The sequence below is a fragment of the Clupea harengus genome, chromosome 2, assembly GCF_900700415.2.
Source record: "Clupea harengus chromosome 2, Ch_v2.0.2, whole genome shotgun sequence".
Classification (NCBI taxonomy): domain Eukaryota; kingdom Metazoa; phylum Chordata; class Actinopteri; order Clupeiformes; family Clupeidae; genus Clupea; species Clupea harengus.
In genome coordinates this window covers 29,235,101-29,255,856 of record NC_045153.1, presented here as the reverse complement: position 1 = coordinate 29,255,856, position 20,756 = coordinate 29,235,101, and the positions used below count along the sequence as shown (strand labels likewise).

The 20,756-nt window shown below is 46.9% G+C and overlaps 1 protein-coding gene across 2 annotated transcripts in view; it reads left to right on the top strand.

Annotated features, from left to right (window-relative positions):
- adarb1b (adenosine deaminase RNA specific B1b) overlaps positions 1-12,946 on the top strand; it is a 109,537-nt gene extending 96,591 nt beyond the window's left edge. For both annotated transcript variants that reach the window (XM_031560129.2, XM_012836379.3), the window contains 8 exons: positions 28-959; positions 3,198-3,312; positions 3,501-3,669; positions 3,823-3,974; positions 4,926-5,094; positions 7,764-7,945; positions 9,133-9,311; positions 10,063-12,946. In XM_031560129.2, the coding sequence (XP_031415989.1) occupies positions 28-959; positions 3,198-3,312; positions 3,501-3,669; positions 3,823-3,974; positions 4,926-5,094; positions 7,764-7,945; positions 9,133-9,311; positions 10,063-10,239 (2,075 nt within the window). In that variant the 3' untranslated portion in view covers positions 10,240-12,946. The remainder of the gene's footprint in view (positions 1-27; positions 960-3,197; positions 3,313-3,500; positions 3,670-3,822; positions 3,975-4,925; positions 5,095-7,763; positions 7,946-9,132; positions 9,312-10,062) is intronic.
- Positions 12,947-20,756: the final 7,810 nt, after the last annotated feature.

The window sequence follows — 20,756 nt, the reverse complement described above, 5'->3', positions numbered from 1 at the left end:
GTAAGTTACTCTTTCTGGGCACCGCAGGTTCGTGCAGCACCGACGTAAAGGAAAACCGCAACCTGGACAACGTCTCCTCCAAGGAGGGGGCCGCCGTGGCCGAGCAGCTCCCCAACGGCGGTGCGGGCGGGGGCAGCCGCAAGCGCCCGCTAGAGGAGGGCAATAATGGCCACGCGCACTCCAAGTTCAGGCCCAAGAAGCGCAAGAAAACCCCGGGGCCCGTACTGCCCAAGAATGCGCTGATGCAGCTGAATGAGATCAAGCCAGGCCTGCAGTACAAGCTGCTCTCCCAGACGGGCCCCGTGCACGCGCCCGTCTTCGTCATGACCGTCGAGGTCAACGGCCAGCAGTTTGAGGGTTCGGGCCCCACCAAGAAGAAGGCCAAGCTGAACGCCGCCGAGAAGGCGCTGCGCTCCTTCGTGCAGTTCCCCAACGCCTCCGAGGCGCACCTGGCCATGGGCCGCACGCTCACCGTCAACACGGACTTCACCTCGGACCAGGCGGACTTTCCCGACATGCTCTTCAATGGCTTCGAGACGCCGGCGCAGCCCGAGGACTCCTTCTACTTAGGCTCCAACGGGAACGGGTCGCTGAACGCGCTCGGGGAGTACCCCATGCCGCCCGCCCCGGGCAGCAACAGCCTGGTGCAGGCACCGCTGCCACCCCCTTCCAGCTTCAGCTCCCCCTCCAGCGGCAAGAACCCGGTGATGATCCTCAACGAGCTGCGGCCGGGCCTCAAGTACGAGTTCGTCTCGGAGAGTGGCGAGAGCCACGCCAAGAACTTTGTCATGTCCGTCACCGTGGACTCCCAGACGTTCGAGGGCTCAGGTCGCAACAAGAAGCTGGCCAAGGCCCGCGCTGCTCAGGCTGCCCTCTCGGCCCTCTTCAACATGCAGCTGGACCAGACGCCTTCCCGCCAGCCCATCCCCAGAGAGGGCCTTCAGCTGCACCTCCCACAGGTAAGAGCCTGCGCCTCCATCCCCTCCCCCCTTCACCCAAAAGCAAACAAGTAATGGTCCAAGGCAAGGAACTCCTAATAGACTCTTCAGTCCCAACAAAACGGGATCCCAATTCTTAGACAAGCACCTTGCACTCTAGAAACTAGGCCTATTTGCTGCATAATGGATGCTCAAGCACAAAACATTCCTTTTTATGTGTTTTTGTTTACTTATTTAGCTTCAAAAAGTTTCTAGTTTATCCATTATTTATACTGTGGTCAAAGAAGCGTATCACAGTCCTAGGGGATGTGTTTTTGACAAGCAGATCGCTGCTTCCATAGTTTTAGAAGTTTACAAGATGTTGCATTACAGGCCGTCTAACTTTAACATTTATTTATTCTAACGGAACTGAGGAGATGAATAGCTCTCATATCTCCATGCCTTTTAAATGATGCCATCTCATTTGATGCCATCTGAGCAGTTAAGTGAAGTCTTTCCAAATATAAACACCCATCAGTTTACCTCATCTTTGTTCCTCAATTGATGTTCCTGAACTCCTCATCTACTTATCAAAGGCTGGGTGGGCTCCACTTTCAGGCTGTCTAGCCTTTGTCTGTCTGTTTGGCTGTGAAGCATTGATTGAAAATGAAGATGGATTGATATTAAGTTGGGCCAGGCTTTGAAGTGGATGAAACAGAGCCATTTTGCAGATCAGTGAATTCTGCCACTTTTTTTCTGAAGGAGACATCTGTGAACGTATCTCCTAATCCTAGCCTCTAATCCCCTCAGTCCTGATAAACCACGGCCGCCAGAATACTGCAATCTAAATTAACATCTCTGCCTCTCCCATGTTAAAACAAGACAATATACACTGACCTGTCCAGTCTGCAGCTGGTTCATGCCAGTGGATTCTTTTGTCTGGAAGGTCTCTCTCTCTCTCTCTATCTCTCTCTCTCTCTCTCCCCCTTTCTCTCTCTCTTTCTCTCTCTTTCTCTCCCTCTCTCTCTTTCTCCCTCTCTCTCTCTGTCTCTCTCTCTCTCTCTCTCTCTCTCTCTCTCTCTCTCTCTCTCGGCATGACAGGTCCAGTTAAAATCGAGCACTGTTTAATCTGACACGCGTCATGATCTGATTCCTGTTTGCATAACATACTGCCAATAAAGCTTTATCCACGGTCAGATAACAGGAACAAATTTGTTTCAGTGGAAGGCAGGGGGGAAATGTTTGAGGGCTGGGCAGTAGGGGAGTGAGAAGAATGGAGATTGCCTTATATAAAGTGTCATCACTGAATTGATTGTTCCAGTGGGTCTAGACTTCAAGGCAAAGCAGCCGATGCCAGACTGCCGCTACAGCGGTCCGTCAAAAAGTGAGAGAGCATTGTGTCTTCCATTTCCCTCTTTATCTTTCTTTTGCGAGGATTGCTTTCGTCCATACTGCCACCACTAACACCAGCCCCTCCGCCTGTCACTGATTTGCCCGCTTCTCTTGGCTTCTCCCACGGAAGACGTGGCAGCCCCTAATTGACCAATTCATTCTCTCTCTCTTAATATTTATTTAATTTACCTTCGACTGTGCTCAGAGGTGCCCTCAATGGCGTTCTCACTAATTAGAAAAGCATGGAAATCTGGAGTGATAGAATGCTTAGTGTTTCACTGCCTGTGTGAAATGCCCCTGAGCTGCTGTCCTGTTTTTTTCCAGAAGATTTTTTCCGGCGTATCGTCTCTAAGGGACTAATACCGACATTTCTGTGACAACCCATCACCAGTCCTGCATTCAGGAGTCAAATTATTAGTGCAAAGGATTCTCAAGTACTCTGGAAGTCATACTGGACTAATCTCTTTAATTTGCACCCACTCAGCCATTGACGTTTCTTTGGGTATAATCATTTTTCTGCCATATTAGCAATGAATGGAAAAGAGTGAAAGTTAAGCGCACTGTCAAGGAAAAGAAAAAGGTTTTCACTTGAGGGTGTTTTTCAGTGCTTCTTTTTCTCCCAAAATGACATTTTTATGTCTGCTATAGGCATTGTTTTCACTGTGCTCATTAAATGTATTTCATTTTAAAGCAAAAAGTCAAATATATACCATTATATCCCTGGAATGCCAACTTTCTGGTGAACTTTCTAGGAAGACAGTGTGTCCTTGTCTGTGTTGGTATTGTTTTGCAGCATGTGTCCACTCTCAGCATTAGTTCTGGAAGAGAAGGTTAATGTAGCTTGGTTTTGCTCAGCTGGATGTATTTCATGACTGTGTGGCGTCTCAGGTTCTAGCCGACGCAGTCTCCCGTCTGGTGGTGGACAAGTTCAGCGAGCTGACGGACAACTTCACATCGCCCCACGCGCGGCGGAAAGTCCTGGCGGGGGTTGTCATGACAACAGGTACGCTTTGCTGCCTCACCTAATGCGTGCGCGGAAATCACTCGCAAGAGAAGCCAGTGATGCGTACCGTTTCTTTTTCAAGTAACGGCATTAACGGTTAATGTGGCGAGTGTTGTGATTAATGTGTGGGAGATCTCGAAGCTTAACGAAATCTCTCCCGCTCCCTTCTCCTCCACTGTCACTCCCAGGCACTGATGTGAAAGAGGCCCAGGTGATCTGCGTCTCGACGGGGACCAAGTGTATAAACGGCGAGTACATGAGCGACCGTGGCCTGGCGCTTAATGACTGCCACGCTGAGATCATCTCCCGCCGTTCGCTCATCCGCTACCTTTACACGCAGCTGGAGTTCTTCCTCTGGTAGGGGGCCTCTGAAGCCGTGTGTGGATATCCTCTGTTGTGTTACATACTAGTTGTTGCAAATGAGTTGTGTTGAAAGAGCTCCACTTTTTCCATCTGGTTGTTAGCGTGATTCAACCTTGTTTTGATTGTTGGAACTTTGTTTTTCCCCAGTGCCAGCAAAGAGGACCAGCAGAAGTCCATCTTCACGCAGTGCGAGAAGCACGGCTACAGGCTGAAGGACAACGTGCAATTCCACCTCTACATCAGCACCTCGCCCTGTGGAGATGCCCGCATCTTCTCCCCGCACGAGGCAGCGGTCGAGGGTAGGTGGACATGACCCATCCAGAGCACTATTCAGCATTAGCCCCAGCAGTCACTGTGCCCATATCAGACTTCTTTCACACGTCTGATTTTATCGTGCTCTGAGCCCACACACAACAGGCTACTAGAATGTAAACAGTATTTTCAGGCACATGACCACGTAATGCTACACTCAACTACGACCCATTCACGGACGCAGCACGTGGTCCTTATTGACTAGTCTTGCATGCTGTAGAGTAGTGTCTCTAATAAACCCTCTTGGATGATTGACCTGCATGGAATAATCCTGCACTGTAGGCTTTGCACAAAACAACAGCTGTGATGGCAACCTCTGGAGTAACATCCCAAACAGAGCTCCAGTTGAGCCTTTCACGTTCCATTTGACTGTCTGACAAGCCGTTTCATTCATGCAGCAAGGGGGGGAAAAAAATTCAAACTTAATTAAGCCTTCATTGAGATGTTTGACTGCTTGTAACAAACAAAGTCTCCACATCGTTTTAATTAGCTAGCTGGCTTAGTCTCATTTCTGTGTTGTTGATTACCACCGGTCGCGTGTCATATTTGAGTCATTTATAGCGCTGGTCAATTCCATCATACGGAGCCACACTTCTGCTGGGATTGTCCATCACAGAGCCACACGAGTTTGTGCCGTCCATTCGTCTTAAGATTGATGGAGCCCACTGGCCTGTGAATCCCTAGGAATTGTGAAAATGCTCTGAGGCTCATATTTCAAGCTTCCGGAGCCCCTTAGAACCCAAAGCCCAGTTGAGCTAACTCTCTCTCTCTCTCTCTCTCTCTCTCTCTCTCTCTCTCTCTCTCTCTCTCTCTTTCTTTCTTTCTTTCTTTCTTTCTTTCTTTCTCTCTCTCTCCCTTCCTTTCTTTCTCTCTCTTTCTTTCTCTCTCTCTCTCTCTCTCCCTTTCTTTCTTTCTCTCTCTCTCTCTCTCATCCCCAGACCAAGGAGACCGGCATCCCAACCGCAAGGCCAGGGGGCAGCTGCGGACCAAGATCGAGTCAGGAGAGGGCACCATCCCCGTGCGCACCAGCAACACCATCCAGACGTGGGACGGCGTCCTGCAGGGCGAGAGGCTGCTCACCATGTCCTGCAGCGATAAGATCGCTAGGTAAGCGCCCACACACTGCTGCCAGCGCTCCCTTCACTCAACCTCACCCCTGTGCTCTCCCTCTGAGGACTCTTCCAACCTCGTTTCATGGGAATTTACAACACCAGTAAAGTCGCAACATGGTTTGATAAATATTGGGAAGTCTTGGTGTAGTACGTTTTCTCACCAAAATACAATACCAGACAGATAAATCGTGTGCTGAATGGGATGGGTGATTTCCAGGGCACATTCCCCAAAACTAGTAGAACTCAAGTCAAAACCCAGAGAGAGCTGCTATTCAGCTAGAGATGTCAGCCCCAAAGCTCTGTGCTCTCAGCAGACTGCATTCATCCAGAGCTTAGCACGGCATCCAGAGGAGACCTGTCACTGATAGCCCAGCTCGGCTCAGCCCGGCTCAGGCAGGCGGGGGGAGATGGCGGCGGCGGCGGCGCTAACCAGCATGTTCCATTACTCTCGGAGCAGTCGCGCCATCCGCCCCTGCACAGCGACAGCTCCAGAGCTAGAGATAAGGAGGTGTCAGCCAGCTGGGGTGGAGAGGCGAGGGCCAGTGTTTGTGTGAGCCAGGGTGGGGGTGGTGGGGGTGGGGGGGAGCAAAAGGGGGCTCTGTCAGTGCTAATGAGAGAATGTCGCCGGTTGACACCAGCCTCCTGTTTATCTATTTACCCCCTCGGCCGCCCCCACCTTCACCAGCACCTCCACCGCAGCCTCTACCCATCACTCAGCGTCACCTTCCCTGCCTGGCTGACAGGAGGCGAACGGTGATTAAACCAGAGACGGGCGGGGAAAAAGCAGATTTCTCCCGTGTTTCATTGGCGACTCGCCATGTTAATCAGGACAGGCTTTGCCAATGATGAACGGTTCCCAAGCAGTGACCCATGCTTTTTCTATTACTCACTATATATTAATCTTGTTTATTGATGTCTGATTTTCCTCAGCCATGCGGCTGCATTTCATTCTAAATGTGCAGCATTTAGAAGATTTTATTGTTTCATAGATAATCTTCTATTTTCATGCCCCATTTCCATCCGATGCGAGATAATATGCTCCGTCGTTGCAGTGAGACACCCAATCATTTCCACATCTGGTTGAGCCGCCAGGAAGACTTTAATAGATTTTCTGCTCAGGCGGCTCTTGCGGCTCTGGTTTGGCTGTGGTTCGACCCCCTCCGCCTCAGCATCCATAACAACCCCCCTCTCCCCCCCCACCCCTTCAGCCCGGACCCGGTTTATAGCTCCGGCTCAAGGGGAGCGCATCACTCAGGTGCTGACAGCTGGCACTAGCTCCGGCGTTCACGGCCAACAACTGGGGCCACGCGGACGCCGAGGCACTACCACCACACACACACACACACACACACACACACACACACACACACACACACACACACACACACACACACACACACACACCCCAACACACACACACACCAACACACACACACACACACACATTCGCTCTGACATCCTGTCTGGTCTGATCCTCTCGCCCATCTGACACGAGTAAGAAAGTAAAGGGCTGCTCCCATCATGTCGTCTCCAGGGCACACTGAGCCTTGAGATGGGGGCCACACAGGGAGGGTGCAGCCCAGTTAGAGAGCTGCCCTGCCGCGTAAATGTGTCCTCTAGTTAGGGAAAACAGCCATCCAGTCCTCCCACGGCTCCCCAGATTCTCATTGAATTATTAATCACTCCGCCAGCTTTTTCAGAAGTTAAGTCATGATCAGCTTGATCCAGTTTTATAATTCACTCCCCCCCCCCCCCCCCCCCCTTCTTATGGCCCACAGCAAGTGACTACACATGGCACTCATAAAGGGAGCCCCCACTTTGCCGGGCCTAATGAAAAACTCACTCTCATTAGCAATCTCCGTGGCTCCGACGTGAGGCAGCAGGTTGTTAAGAGAGCATGATTGGCCGGACCCTGGAGAACGGCACCAATCACTTGAGCTCTTTGGTCCCCGTGCACTCCAGCAGGTGTCAGCTGGGGTGAGATGAGGGGGGGGGGGGGGGGGGGGGGGGGGGGGGGGCGGCGGCAGTTCTGGCGTTTAGAGGGTCTTGATTAGACCTTTGATTGTGCAACCTAGAAACTCAGAGCCCTGCTGGGGCACGTCTGGGATTTTGTAAAGACCGAAATTGGACAGGAGCTCAGAAAAACTCGGCTAATGAAACAAGTCCTATTTTTCGGTCTTTCCCCTACCCCCTCCCCCCCCTCCGCTCAAGCATGTAGGATCAAGCCCCTTGGCCATCAGGGCTGGTTTATTGGTTCATGCTCGTTATACTGACAAGAACCCATGTCGCAATTCCACACTGTCTCACTTCACCTCACACCTATGCTCCGAGCTAGATTGAGGTTGTTTTAAGTGTGATTTCATCATTGTTGTCTCCAAATTGTCTCAGAGTTTCACCCACTTCAAAACCATCTCGTCAAGAAAAACAGTGAAAAAATATATATATAAAAAAAAATAACTTGAATGATTGACTTTTGTACGAGAAAAAAAAAAAAAAATAAGAAGTAAACAAATAAAAAAAGTCTGTCTGTTTGCATTCGTTCAAAGCAGCCAGCACAGAAAAAACAAGACTACACAGCGATGCGTCAAGCATGCATCTGTGTGTGTCGAGCTGCTCAGGTTCTGACGGCCAAATGTGTCTCCTGCCTGACTGGCCTCCCTGCAGGTGGAACGTGGTGGGGATCCAGGGCTCGCTCATGGGCTACTTCACCGAGCCCATCTACTTCTCCAGCATCATCCTGGGCAGCCTGTACCACGCCGACCACCTGTCCCGTGCCATGTACCAGCGCATCGCCGACATCGAGGACCTGCCGCAGCAGTTCACCCTCAACAGGCCTCTCCTCAGTGGTGAGTCCCTCTGTGCCCACACTGCGTCACACACCCGCCACAGAATATTCTAGAAACAAATGTCTACTTTTTTTCAGTTACCCGAAGAGCTATAGGACCGTTCCCTCGTTTTCAGAGGTTATGAATTGACAGCCTTCTCTTGAAAGGTTAGGATAGTTCAGTGAGCGAACATGGAGGCGTCGTGCACTATTCCGTTTTTGAGAGAAGGTTGAGTCACTCTCTGCCCCCCCCCCCGCCCACCAACATCTTTAATATTTCTTTTTATCTGATATATCTTCTGAACATCTGGGAGAATAATTTAGTTTGGTCTCTTTTGTTGGAGGAACATCTGTTCTTAGTCCTAATCAGACTCCTGTGTTTACTCTGCGTTCTCCCATTGCACTCGCTTGCGTCACTTTCCAGGGAGAACATGGAGAATACGTTTTTAACATAACTCACATTTTAATATGATTTGCCTTATATGACATTTTCTCTTGCTTTGGCCTGGTAATATTACTTTGATATGCACTTGTACCACGAGTACTCCACAGTCTGTTCATCCAGTTGCTTTAAATGAGAGTAAATAAAGTCATCACATTACTTGCCACCTTGTTTCCAGGAGACATTTGTTGTTGTTACATAATACAGTCGTTTCTAGTCTTTTCCCCCCTTTTCCACTCCTGATCCCTGCTCTTTCTCAGCTTTAGCTAAAGGGATAATGGAGAGAGCAATTAACCTTTTCCGCTTTAGAGGTTTTTAGTGGGGCTTACATGGCCACTTGCCACTCTGCCTCCTAAATCATAATCCTCAGACCTAATGGCTCACGACTCTAATATGCTCCAGCACAGTGCGGGAGTGGGCCACTCCAGACACCAAACTTTTAAAGCCCACCTCGCTACTTTAAGAGTTATCTAAGCATGATTTATGGCCACAATTTTCTTTTTTTTTCCTTCCCTTTTTTGCCCGGAGTAAAGTGCAATTTAAACTCATCACTGTCACAATTAAGCACTCAAGCAATTTTCCAAATGGTTGGTGCATATTTATTTACTTGTCCTTTCATCCATCCAAAATCGTCATGAAAAAAGTGGCTGATTTTGAGTTTTCTAAGGAAGGACTATCAGAATTGGGTCATTGGTAGAGTGGATCAGCCTCTTGAGTTTCTGTATTTCGTAACCCTGTGCTCGGTGTTTTGCTCCGTGTCCAATCAGGCATCAGCAATGCAGAAGCTCGGCAGCCGGGGAAGGCGCCCAACTTCAGCGTGAACTGGACGGTGGGGGACCAGGCGTTAGAGGTGATCAACGCCACCACAGGGAAGGATGACATGGGCCGGCCCTCGCGCCTGTGCAAGCACGCCCTCTACAGCCGCTGGATGAGGCTCTATAGCAAGGTAGTCACAGAGGTGCATTTCAACCCTTAAAACTAGAGTAGGACAAACTCTCATTCACAGAGATGCATTTCAACCCTTAAGACAGCACAACGGAGGAATTGCTAATCGCTAAGGAGATACTAGCGACTAAACCTAGCGAAACCTGTTGAAATCTGCTTACTTTGACACTATGACAAACTAGTGAGTCAACAACTTTCCTAACACAGTCAAACATCAAGCAAGTGCAACACAAGACAAAGCAAGCTTACTTACTAGTCCGGCAGAGAGTAGTACTCGGGCGGCTTCCAGAAACTTACATAGCAGAGTAATATGCCTACGGACCCTGGTATGGCAATGACACAGAGGCCATTCTCCATATTAAAAGTCATTGTAGCGTCCCAATTTTTTGAAGCTGTTATTTTAAGGTAGAATTGCTAATCCTAACCCTAACTCTAAAGTACAATTGCTACATACTGTTACTTTAAGGCTAGAGTAGGAAAAACTCTCATAGAATGATGCAAAAAACATTAGGGAGGTTGAAGAGATTTTTTTTCCTGGTAAAATCAAAAAGCACTTTAGATTTGGTGTCGTACTTCTTGTAGACAGAGAAACGCTCTTCAGTAAGCTGTCCAGCGCAATCCATAGAGATAAAAGGAATGTAATGTGAATGGGTATTGTTGCCGAAACCTCTGCTCATTCAAGTCACGCATAGAGCAGTCCTGCATTTTGCCACGCTGCCGACGTCTAACCAAAACACTGTTCCTCTTTCCAGCTGACGTCAACGCTGCGGATCACAGTGTCCAAGCCCAGCTCGTACCACGAAGCCAAGCAGGCTGCCGAGGAGTACCACGCAGCCAAGCAGGCGCTCATCAAAGCCTTCCACAAAGCGGGGCTGGGGGCCTGGGTGAAAAAGCCCAGCGAACAGGACCAATTCGCCCTCAACTCCTGAGCTTCAGCAGGGGAGCGGGGAAGAGACCTGAATGCAACCAGCTGTCGAGACTTTGCTTGATGTGTGTCTCTACGTTTTGTGTGTGCAAGTGCGTGTGACTACTCGCGTGTACGTGTCCCACCCGACCACAACCAACCGTCCGTATCACTTCTCACCCTTCACGTCAGTAATGTCCTCCACCCCTCCCCCGAACCCTTTTTTATTTTTAAATCTATGATGTCGGTAGAAACCAGAGATTTTTATTTAAAAGAACAGATGATTTAGGTTTTAAATGAATGACATTCAACAGGGAGTTCATGTACAACTGGAATCAAGGCCCTGCCTTGGGGCAACTGTGTCTGTGTTATTGTTTTAGATTTGTTATTTTATACTTTGAGATGTTAATATTGTGAAACAAACAGCAAAAAGACAGAAGAAAACAACACGAGAAGCAGAGCAGAGGAGAGGAGCAGAAACGACCAAGAAAACACACTGGTGCCAACCGTGCGCCCCGTCACAAGAACTGGGTCAGCCTGAACCCATGGCTATGGGCAGCTGAGGCTGAGCTGATTGGTGTTGTATCCATGTTCCAGCCTTCTCTTCTAGTCACATCAGGTTCACAATGAAGACAAACAGGAAAAAAAAAAAACAACCTCATTATGTCCAATTCTCATACTGCTGTCACCTGGGTAATTTTCTATGCTTACAGATTTGAAGAGTTTCTTACAGCATGTTTTCCTTTTTTTTTTTTCTTTTTACAGAACAAAAGACATTACCCCATGCGTTCTATCCCCTCCCTCCGTCTCTAACTGTTTCTGAGCAGGTGACCTGGGTAGCGTAGCTTTGAGATCTGGTGAACACTTTTGTTGTCGTTTGCGTGATTTGGTCATTTGTGTTCATTTGATGTTAAGTGGGAGAGGTAAGGGGAAACTCAGAGGTCAATTCTTCCCTTTAAGACAAATCGGTCTGAAAAAACGATTTTTTTCTCATTTGATTGATTGACATGTCGTGACTGACATGCGAGAAAAGGGTGACTTCAAAAGTTTTGAAATCCAGTGTGTATTTGTTTTCACTGTGTCCAAAACAGATGCAACCCGAAAGTGCATTGCTCTCGTTTAAAAAAAAAAAAAAGAAAGGAAAATAGGAAAAATGTTTCGCAGTGCTTTCAGCTCCAAAACTCTTGCAGATGCATGTTGATACTGTATTCTGGCGCTGCTTTTTCCTTTTAGGCATTGCTCACTCCCTTGTTTGGGAGGTTTCTTATAGCATCATGTAAATGGACAAAAATGAAATCATTTCTAGATTAAAACACAGCAAGTGTCTACTTTTGTTGACACAAAGCTATGAACTTCCTTTTAGCTGCACGAAACAGTTTCTTTTTCTTTCTTTTTTTAATAAGAGATCTTCCTTAAATAGGCTCCCCTGCCAACATATTGTGTGTATTTTCCTACGTTGTAGACATTTGTTTGTCATTTAACACATGGCAAGCTTGAGGACAGGGCATTCCAGTGTGTGGAGAAGAGAATCCCTTCTCAGATAATTGTGTGAGTTTGTAAGTTGCATGTTTCTCGTTGACTAAAGCCATCTCTTTGCATGGGAACAGTTTTAAGGTTAGGGTGGGAAAGGGGGGGAGGGAGTTATTTAATTCAACAAAAAAAAAATATGGCTTGCTTTTGAAGATTTCCTTTAAAAGGAATTTAATGCCAGCATTCCTCTGCGCAGGCAGGCTCATCTCTTCTTCCTCTGTTGTGTGTATTTGAACGTCTAGATGGGTCAAATAAGTGCACAGACACTTGTGAAACCATCTCCATCCATCGTGCTCAGAGTATGCGATTCCGTTAAAAAGGCACTATTGCTACGAATCCATGTCAATAGTTCATTAATAGTCCACGCCCCTCTCATGATTCATGCCCAAGTTGGTACAGTGAATATGAATATGTACAGTGAATGGGCTTGATTCCCAGTACGCCTGCTTCGGTCAAAACACGTACACAACACTTTTTGTTTTAACTTTAAATCATTTATGTTGCCACAAAATTACTGACTAAACATACGGCTTACCCTGACTAAGCAACATCATGGAGGTTTGCCGACATGGGGCCATTGGGCTCTGTGAGGCGCGTCCCGTAGGGAGCAGTCCCCTATTACCCCCTACGTCAACTCAGCGCTGCACTAGGATACACCACAGCGGTGGAGGCAACCGTTCTTCCGGTCCTCTACACCATGTTCCCTAATGCTACGGAGTGGAAATAAACCATACGGAAAGGAATCGACGGAATATTTATCAGTGGCAACAGTAGATACACATGGGAAAAAAACATTCCGGACCGATCATATTCAAACTATTCGTACGGAATCTAATTCCATAACGTTAATGCACTAACTATAGTTCAAGTTCCATAGCCGTAGTCGGTGCCAATCCGTTAACATCCACATCTCACTGATGGTTAACTGATGGCATTGAGTGATATAATTTGACCATTTCTTTTAATATATTTTTTATTTGACTGAAAACAATTGGATAGATATGACTTGATATTTTGGTACAAAACTAGTATGTTGCATGCAAGAATGGACTGAGCCATGCGCTGTCTTGATGGTGTGTGCGTGTGAGCGTTTTGTGTGTGCGTGGGTCCATCTGGGTGCACCTGCTGCTGAGCCCAATAGAATCTCTATGGAGACGTCATGGCAACAGGACATTGGAGATCGCTGTGGAATCTTCACCAAAGATGATGTCATAATTTTTTTTTTTTCCATGCAGGGGGAGTGCTTTGTCTGTGTGCGCTAAAGGAAATGAGAGAGTTATTTTTTAAGATCATGGGTTACCGATGTAATGATTGACAGGTTTGTATAACCGTATGTTGTCATTAACTTTTTGTATGTGCATTCACATGTATTTTAATTTGTACAAATGAACTCCATCCAATTCCAGCTTCAAAGTCTATTGTTCTGCTTCAGTATTTCTGAACCTGTCGATTTACACTTGTAAATATTGTGAGCCTAGCTGAAATTGTCTTGATGAATATTCTGCATATATTGTAATCAGTGGTACAGTATAAAAACAGGCTCCCTGTGATATCAACATGACCCTGTCAAATTTAAACTCATCTGGTTTGTTTTGACCACCTCTTGGATGAACAAAACTGCGGTGATTTAAACCCCAGGTTTCGTTTTGTTTTCGAACGACCCCTAAAATGCCTCCTTCCCCAAAGAAAGGAAATGCTCTCCAGGAAGCGATGCTGCATGCTGTTTAAGTGTGCACATCCCGCTCTAATGGCTGCTGGTGGCCATGCCCTTGTGCTTCTGACCCCACGGGGCTCTGCGCTCTCCGGCCGCTGCGGGCCCAGTGATGGATGAGCATGCTGGGTTGCTGCAGCACTATGAGGGCCAGAAGGTTCTGCGGGGGGGGGGGGGTGGGGGGTGGCTCGTCCTCACCTTTCTCCTGTCCGGCTCCACTCCATCCTGAGATGATGAAGGACGAGGTCGTCCCACCAAACCAGAGGCGTGGCTCAGCAAACAGGCGCTTTCCCTTCTACATTAGTGATATTCCACCCCCCCTATCGTGAAGCCATTTCAGAACAGCCTCTTGTTGTATTTTTTTTTTGTTTTTGTCTGTTTTGTTTTGAATGCTCTCCTCCCATTACCGTTTGCTCATTCCATGAAACGGCTGATCGTCGGTGAGCCACATTTCCAGCGCTCGCTTGCTTCGGTCATTTTCTTTGACTGCACAAGATGTCAATGGATGATGTCATGACTACAGACCACGTGCTATGTGACGTGGAACTTGTAAAACAAAGAGTTATTTTGTTATTTTTCTTCTTCTTCTTCTTCTTCTTCTGGTGCAGAGCTACTTTCCAGCCAAGAGTCCAGACTGGTGTCTTAGTGATCTTGTCCTGGTCCCGCCAGTCCTTCTGGCCATGTTGTGATTTAGTAACTGTACTGTGGGACGTGGTCATGATCTAGTTTCAGCACTGGGTCAACACACTCTGTCCTCTCTCTCTCTCTCTCTCTCTCTCTCTCTCTCTCTCTCTCTCTCTCTCTCTCTCTCTGTGTCTAACTCTCCTTCCCTTCTCTCACTCTGTTTCTGCCCTTTCCTCCCCTCTATCTCTCCTCCCCCAACTCTCTCTCTCTCTCTCTCTCTCTCTCTCTCTCTCTCTCTCTCTCTCTCTCTCTCTCTCTCTCCGTCCTCTGTAGTGTTCACAAAATGGGCCACCTGCATGATCTCCCACACTGAAGCTGCACCCAGCATGACAACATACTTTTAAAGGACTTGTATGTAGAAAATGGGAAAATAGATCTATATATATACAAATGAACAAAAAGAAATAAATGAGATCTTAGTTTATATTTGTATATGTGTGTCATTATTTCTGTACTTTGTACAAGAGAAAGAAACTTTCCCCATGTCTGTGAAATTGCTTTTATGTTTCAACACATAGGTGTACATATTTACCTTAGCTTGTCATCTCCCAAGCACAGGCTTTTCTGTCAGCTGTTGTGTCTCATATATAATTCTCCTATCATTAGAGAGTGCCTAGTCTCCTCACTAGGGTTTGCAGGATTGCAGTAAGTGAAGACACACAAAAAACATGATCCAGCATGTAAATTATTGCTAATAATAACCACCTCTGGGAATGTTACCTACTCTTGCGCCCAGTGGAGGATACTGGGCGGTATCTGTAGTTAAGCTTTTCTGCAGAGGTGGAACTTTTAAATTCAAACTCATCCCAGAGTTGCTTATTCATCACAACCATTCCCCATTCCCCTGCTGATGCCTCCTCCAGCCTCATCCCCTTCTGTAAACTCTGGAGCGCCACATATACAGCATCTCACAATACGCAATAAACCACTGATACAGCCGTATATACCCAGAGTAACATCAGAGGAGTGGTGACCTGTGCATTCTGGAAGGAAGTGCTTCTCAAAGGTTGGGGGTTTCTTTCAGTAGAGATGGTACGTCCTCAAAAGAGGAAGGGCCTCACTGCTAGTTTTGTGGCATGGGACCTTGTCATGCAGCCCAAAGGGACCTGTTGACAGATGTGCATGCAGTATTTGCTTCTCTAAGTCCTGTGGAACATCTCCTAATGGTGCCACCCCAGTGGCCTTTTTTTTTCCCCAGGCTCATGATTCAGTTGTGTGGGAGTGCTTGTGCTGCAGATCAATAATGCATTAATGCACTGGTGTGTCGGAGCCTGTGGATCTCCGAGTCAGCCTCCCTTTCTCTCTCTAATGCTGACAGAGGCTGCCTCCCTTTAAGCATGTGATGTTCCACTCCATGTGTTGATGATGCATAATTTAGATCCTCCCTTCTTTTTAGGCACTCTTTCTCCTTCTCCCTCTCTCCTCCCTTTCTCCCTGCTCCCCCCAATCTCTCCTCCTTCCCCTTCATCACGACTAGAGAGGGAATTATTCACACGGCCCCTCAGAGGAGGCGCAGACAGAGAGAGTGCTCTGGAGAAGTGAGTGGGTGGGAGAAGTTTTGCAGCACCACAGAGGAGCAGAACTTTTCAGCTCATCAGTGGAAGGCACCAGCATCCCCTCCTGTCTCCAACCCTCTCCACTCCTCTCTGCCGTCGCCTCACTCTCTTTTCAACCTCCGCGATGGCACACGTTAGATGGAAACACACACACACACACACACACACAATTATCTGCCTGTGCATGTGTGTCTGTCTCCAGCATCCCGATTAACTTGGCTATCCATATTTCAGCCCAAGTATAATAAAAAATACATTTAAGTTAGAGTGTAGATTGATCCTCTTTTTTTTTTAAACGCACACCGCCATATTAACTTGTAATGAGTAATGGCTTCAATACTGATTATTCAAAAGGCTCTAGGGCACAGGTTAATAAAAAAAGTATGGTTTTCTAGTTCCAGAACATCCCCCTTGCCTCATGGAGAAGTTTTGAACTCTAGCATGGACGTATGTCTGCTGAGACATGGCTGGATATGCCAACACAAGCGACTGCTCCAGCCAATTAACATAATGATAATGGGCCGGATCACAGGGCATGATGGCATGTCATATGGGCTAATATCCACCACCCACTACGCGCCTCCTGCTTGCCTCTCTGCGGTGCTCCATCACGAGAGCTGCGATGAGAGCGTGTTTGCCATGTTTTGTCCCTGGAGGGTGGCAGGGTGACTTGTCTCAGTCACTGGGCTGACTGGAGCAGGAGGCACTGCTGCCAGTTCCTTTGGCATATGGGGAGAGGAGAAAGACTAGGAGGCTGTTCCCTTAATCAACTCTCATCACTTCCATGCCCCAAGAAGGTGGGACATTTCATCCCACAGCAAATCCTAGGGGACAGACTGCAGACACAGGCAGCACCATATTGCAGGCATCCATTATATAGTGTCTATCTCCATCTCTCCATTGCGTTTCCCTTTTCTCCTTAAAAACCGGTCTATGTGATTACAGCTTATATGAAACTCAAGGTGAAAAAGTCTTCCTTAAACTTAGGAACTCACTTTAGCACAGTTCCCGAGCATCTGTCCAGGTAAAAAACATTTGATGGGAGAGAGGAGACGGAGAGAAGGAATGGAGTAGTGCGTCTCCATCCCTCTCCTTCTCTTCTATCAGTGTGAGCGTGCTATGAGGAGAGCCATTGCCCTCACCTCCTCTCTGGGTGCAGTGGGTATGGGAGGGGAATGGTGGCTCCCTATGCTCGTCCATCATCCCCTTGACATGAGCAGACCTGTGCTGACTCTGGGCTGCTAAATACTGCAGCGCCCTGGTGACTGGGTCTCTCTATGGGACCTGTAGCCTCGACACCATCCAGCAGCAGACCGGGGAAAGAGTTCTACCAAAGATATTCCACAATGACTGCACACTTTTCTGTTTTATTCTGGGTTACTACACTATTCTGGGGTCACCATAATGGTATAGGAACAGATCTCCACTGGGCAACATCCAAGGTGGGTATGTAGATGACTGAGTAAGGCTATATATCAGTTTGTTCATTTTTTACCAGTGTCAGTGTCTGAGCTGAAAGAGAAGCTGTGGTACCCCAAAGAATATCCCACTGATTTGTTCTTCTGACGTCCACATGTTTACATGCAGTAACTCATATGACACCTTAAACGATGATAACTGAAAAGAAAAGGCTTTCATAGTAATGGTTTACAGAATGTTACTCTTCATGAATGGCAATTAGCTGGAAACCACAAAATGACACCGCATATGACAGAGGGTGAGCGAAAAACAGAATGCAGTTTATTGCAGTTTAAGTACCTTGTACTGTGTATAGTGTGTATGTACATACACACACACACAATCATGGCAGCAATTGTTGTAGATAAGGTTTAAGGCTTGGTAACTTCAATCAAACTGATGTTTCTGCCTTGTATATTTGTACTAGCTACTAACTATCTTTTATCATTCTGCTGATGGACTATGTAATGGCAACCTCCCCTGCGCTGTTTAAAGGTAACTATTCTGCTGACCGAAATATGACCTACATTTCATACAGGCGGACTCTTCTACGCCTTGTGAGCACATGTTCACATTATTATGTGTGCCAAGCCATATACTGTAGACAAAATGTACAGAACCTTTGAATTTATACTGGTTTTAGCCCCACCCACCCCCATCACCCTGAGAGACTCCCCAGTCGACACTGCGGAGTCCTTCCGCTTTCTGGGCACCATCATCTCCCAGGACCTCAAGTGGGAGCTGAACATCAGCTCCCTCACCAAAAGAGCTCAACAGAGGATTTACTTCCTGCGGCAGCTGAAGAAGTTCAACCTGCCAAAGGCAATGATGGTGCACTTCTACACCTGCATCATCGAGTCCATCCTCACCTCCTCCATCACCGTCTGGTACGCTGCTGCCACTGCCAATGACAAAGGCAGACTGCAGCGTATCATCCGTTCTGCCGAGAAGGTGATTGGCTGCAATCTTCCATCTCTTCAGGACCTGTTCGCCTCTAGGACCCTGAGGCGGGCAGGTAAGATTGTGGCCGATCCCTCCCACCCGGGTCACAAACTCTTTGAGGTTCTTCCCTCCGGCAGGAGGATGCGGTCCATCAGGACCAAAACCTCACGCCACAAAACCAGCTTCTTCCCGGCCGCAGTTGGCCTTATTAACAAGGCCCGGGACCCCCACCTGACCTGGACTCTTATCCCACCCCCACACCCTAAGTCTGTGTTACATTTACATTGCACATTGCTCATCCACATTGCACTCCTGTTTTGCTTTTTGCACTCTACTTTCCACTTTACTTTTTTTATATTCATTGTTTATATATTTGTATCGTATATATTGTGTTTTTTGGTTCTCATGTGTAGTACTTTTCTTATGTGTAGTACTTATTTGTGATTTTATGTTATATGTAGTACTTATTGTGTTTCTATGTTTTTATGTTTTATGTTTACTGTATGCACCTTCACACCAGAAAAAATTCCAAGTAGGTGTAAACCTACTTGGCAATAAATCCCATTCTGATTCTGATTCTGATTCTGATTTAAGGAGGTTTTGGGAATATATTATGTTGCATTATGCTGACAGTTCATTTTTTTTATTTATAATATTTGTAATGTATATCCCAATGCAAGTTTAAACAGACTTGTCCAAGATATTAGTGCAATTGACAGTAATCATTCGCCATTTCGTCATGCAGTCAAATGCCTTTGGTAACTTCAGGTCCTCTTCCAAACTTTTTCCTCTGTTAACGAACTAAATTGAAGGTTGGGGTTTTAAATCATTCATTGAGATGCATACATTTCATCTTCATTCATTTCATCATACATGCATTATTTGTGATTTATACATGAAGTGTGATTTCTCAAATTCACATTTATTTCAGTCAGAAATTTCCCTAGATCAAAATTAAATTTAGTCTAAACGACATTTTTTTGTAAGTCCTAAGGTGCAGTGTTTTTTACTTCTATGCTTGTGGAGCAACTATGGTTTGCTTTAATTACAGCTGAAAATATTCTCCTACTCCGCCTTCACATTGAAAAGACTTATTTCAAAGACTTCTAGTGGTGTTTCAGATTTCACTTATTTTTTTCATAACCCTTTAAATTGGTCTTTGGCAATGTCTACTGTCTAACTCTGTTTCAACTCAAATCACTCCCCCCACAACACGAGCATCCCGGTGATGACCATTTCTCAGAAGACTCTTTGAAACACAGAAAGCTGGTATCTGCTGAAAAAAAAAACCTCTCCGTGGAGTCCACCTGACCAGTCGCCGTGGCGATGTGTGAGAAGGTGAGCAGGCCTCTCCGCCCCTGAAAGACATCATAAATCATAAAATTCCATCCCAGGGGACAATGGAATCTACACTCATTCAAGGTCCAGATTTCCATTTCAATTTTCTGCTCAGTGGAGTTGATGTATGTGGTGAATTGCCCCACCTCCCGCACTCCTTCTTTTCCCTCTGTTGTCTTTTTTTTCTCTCCCCTCTCCCCTACCCCCCACCCCACTCTCATTCTCCAATATTTATTACCCCTGAAATCCTTGCGACCTTGTCTCTCCCTGCCCATGTAGACCACACACCTGCTGTCACTATGAAACAATACGAATCCTCTGTGTTTATCAGGAAAGAAGCAAGGCCAGGGATGGCTCAAATGTGGTCTCTCAGCCTCAAAGTAAAACAGAGAAAATAGGAAACAGCATTCATTAACGCTGTTAATATTTTGGCATCCTTGATGACGTAACAGTTTACCACTGAGAAGTGTGTATTAGCAGCGCAGAATGTTTGTAAACACATGAGGCCCCTCTTCACGGAATAGTATGTAACATCCAGAAGCCACTGACTGGAAAGTACCCATTTTTGCCTGACTCGATTTGTCCCCAGCCCGCCTTGACCACCAGCTTTGACCACAGCACGGTGGCCTGTCTGGAAATCAAATGCAGCGTCTTTAAACAAGACGTCTACGTTTGAGTCCATTAGATTAACCAAGCTCTTGATAACAGGCCTCAGTGATGTCAGAATACGACACCTCACACGCAACCTACTTCACAAAAGCATTTACTTAACGTCTGGCAAGTTAATTGGCTGTGCTCTGCTTGCTAGGCCCTGTGCATATTGATCTGTTGTAATTGTCTGGAAGGTAAGACACAGTGTCAGACAACAGAGGAAGAGCTCATGAAGGTGGGAGTGGGTGGGTTGGGGAGGGGGGGCATTGTTGGAGGAACGGATAACATTTATCTTAGCGCTCAGGCCTGCATTGGGAACGGCTGACGAGGATTCTTTGAAGCTGACAGAATAATTAAAAAAACATCGACCCTCTCTCTATTCATGAGTCAGTGGGGAAGAGACGTAAGGTGGGCAGAAAAGAAAGAGCTGTTTTGCATTTTGACCTTCCTGTTTCAATGGCACAGCTGCCCCCTGTTCTTCAGGACCAGGCACTGGCTGCAGGGACACATCAAAGCCCAGTGCTTGGCATAGGTGTGGTAAGGGACAGCGGAGAGAGAGAAAGAGAGAGAGAGAGAGAGAGAGAGAGATTAATGACACATTACCCATTCATTTCTTCATTACAAACAGCTTCCAGTGAGCAGGGGCTATTTGAATATCTAAATTGTCACCGT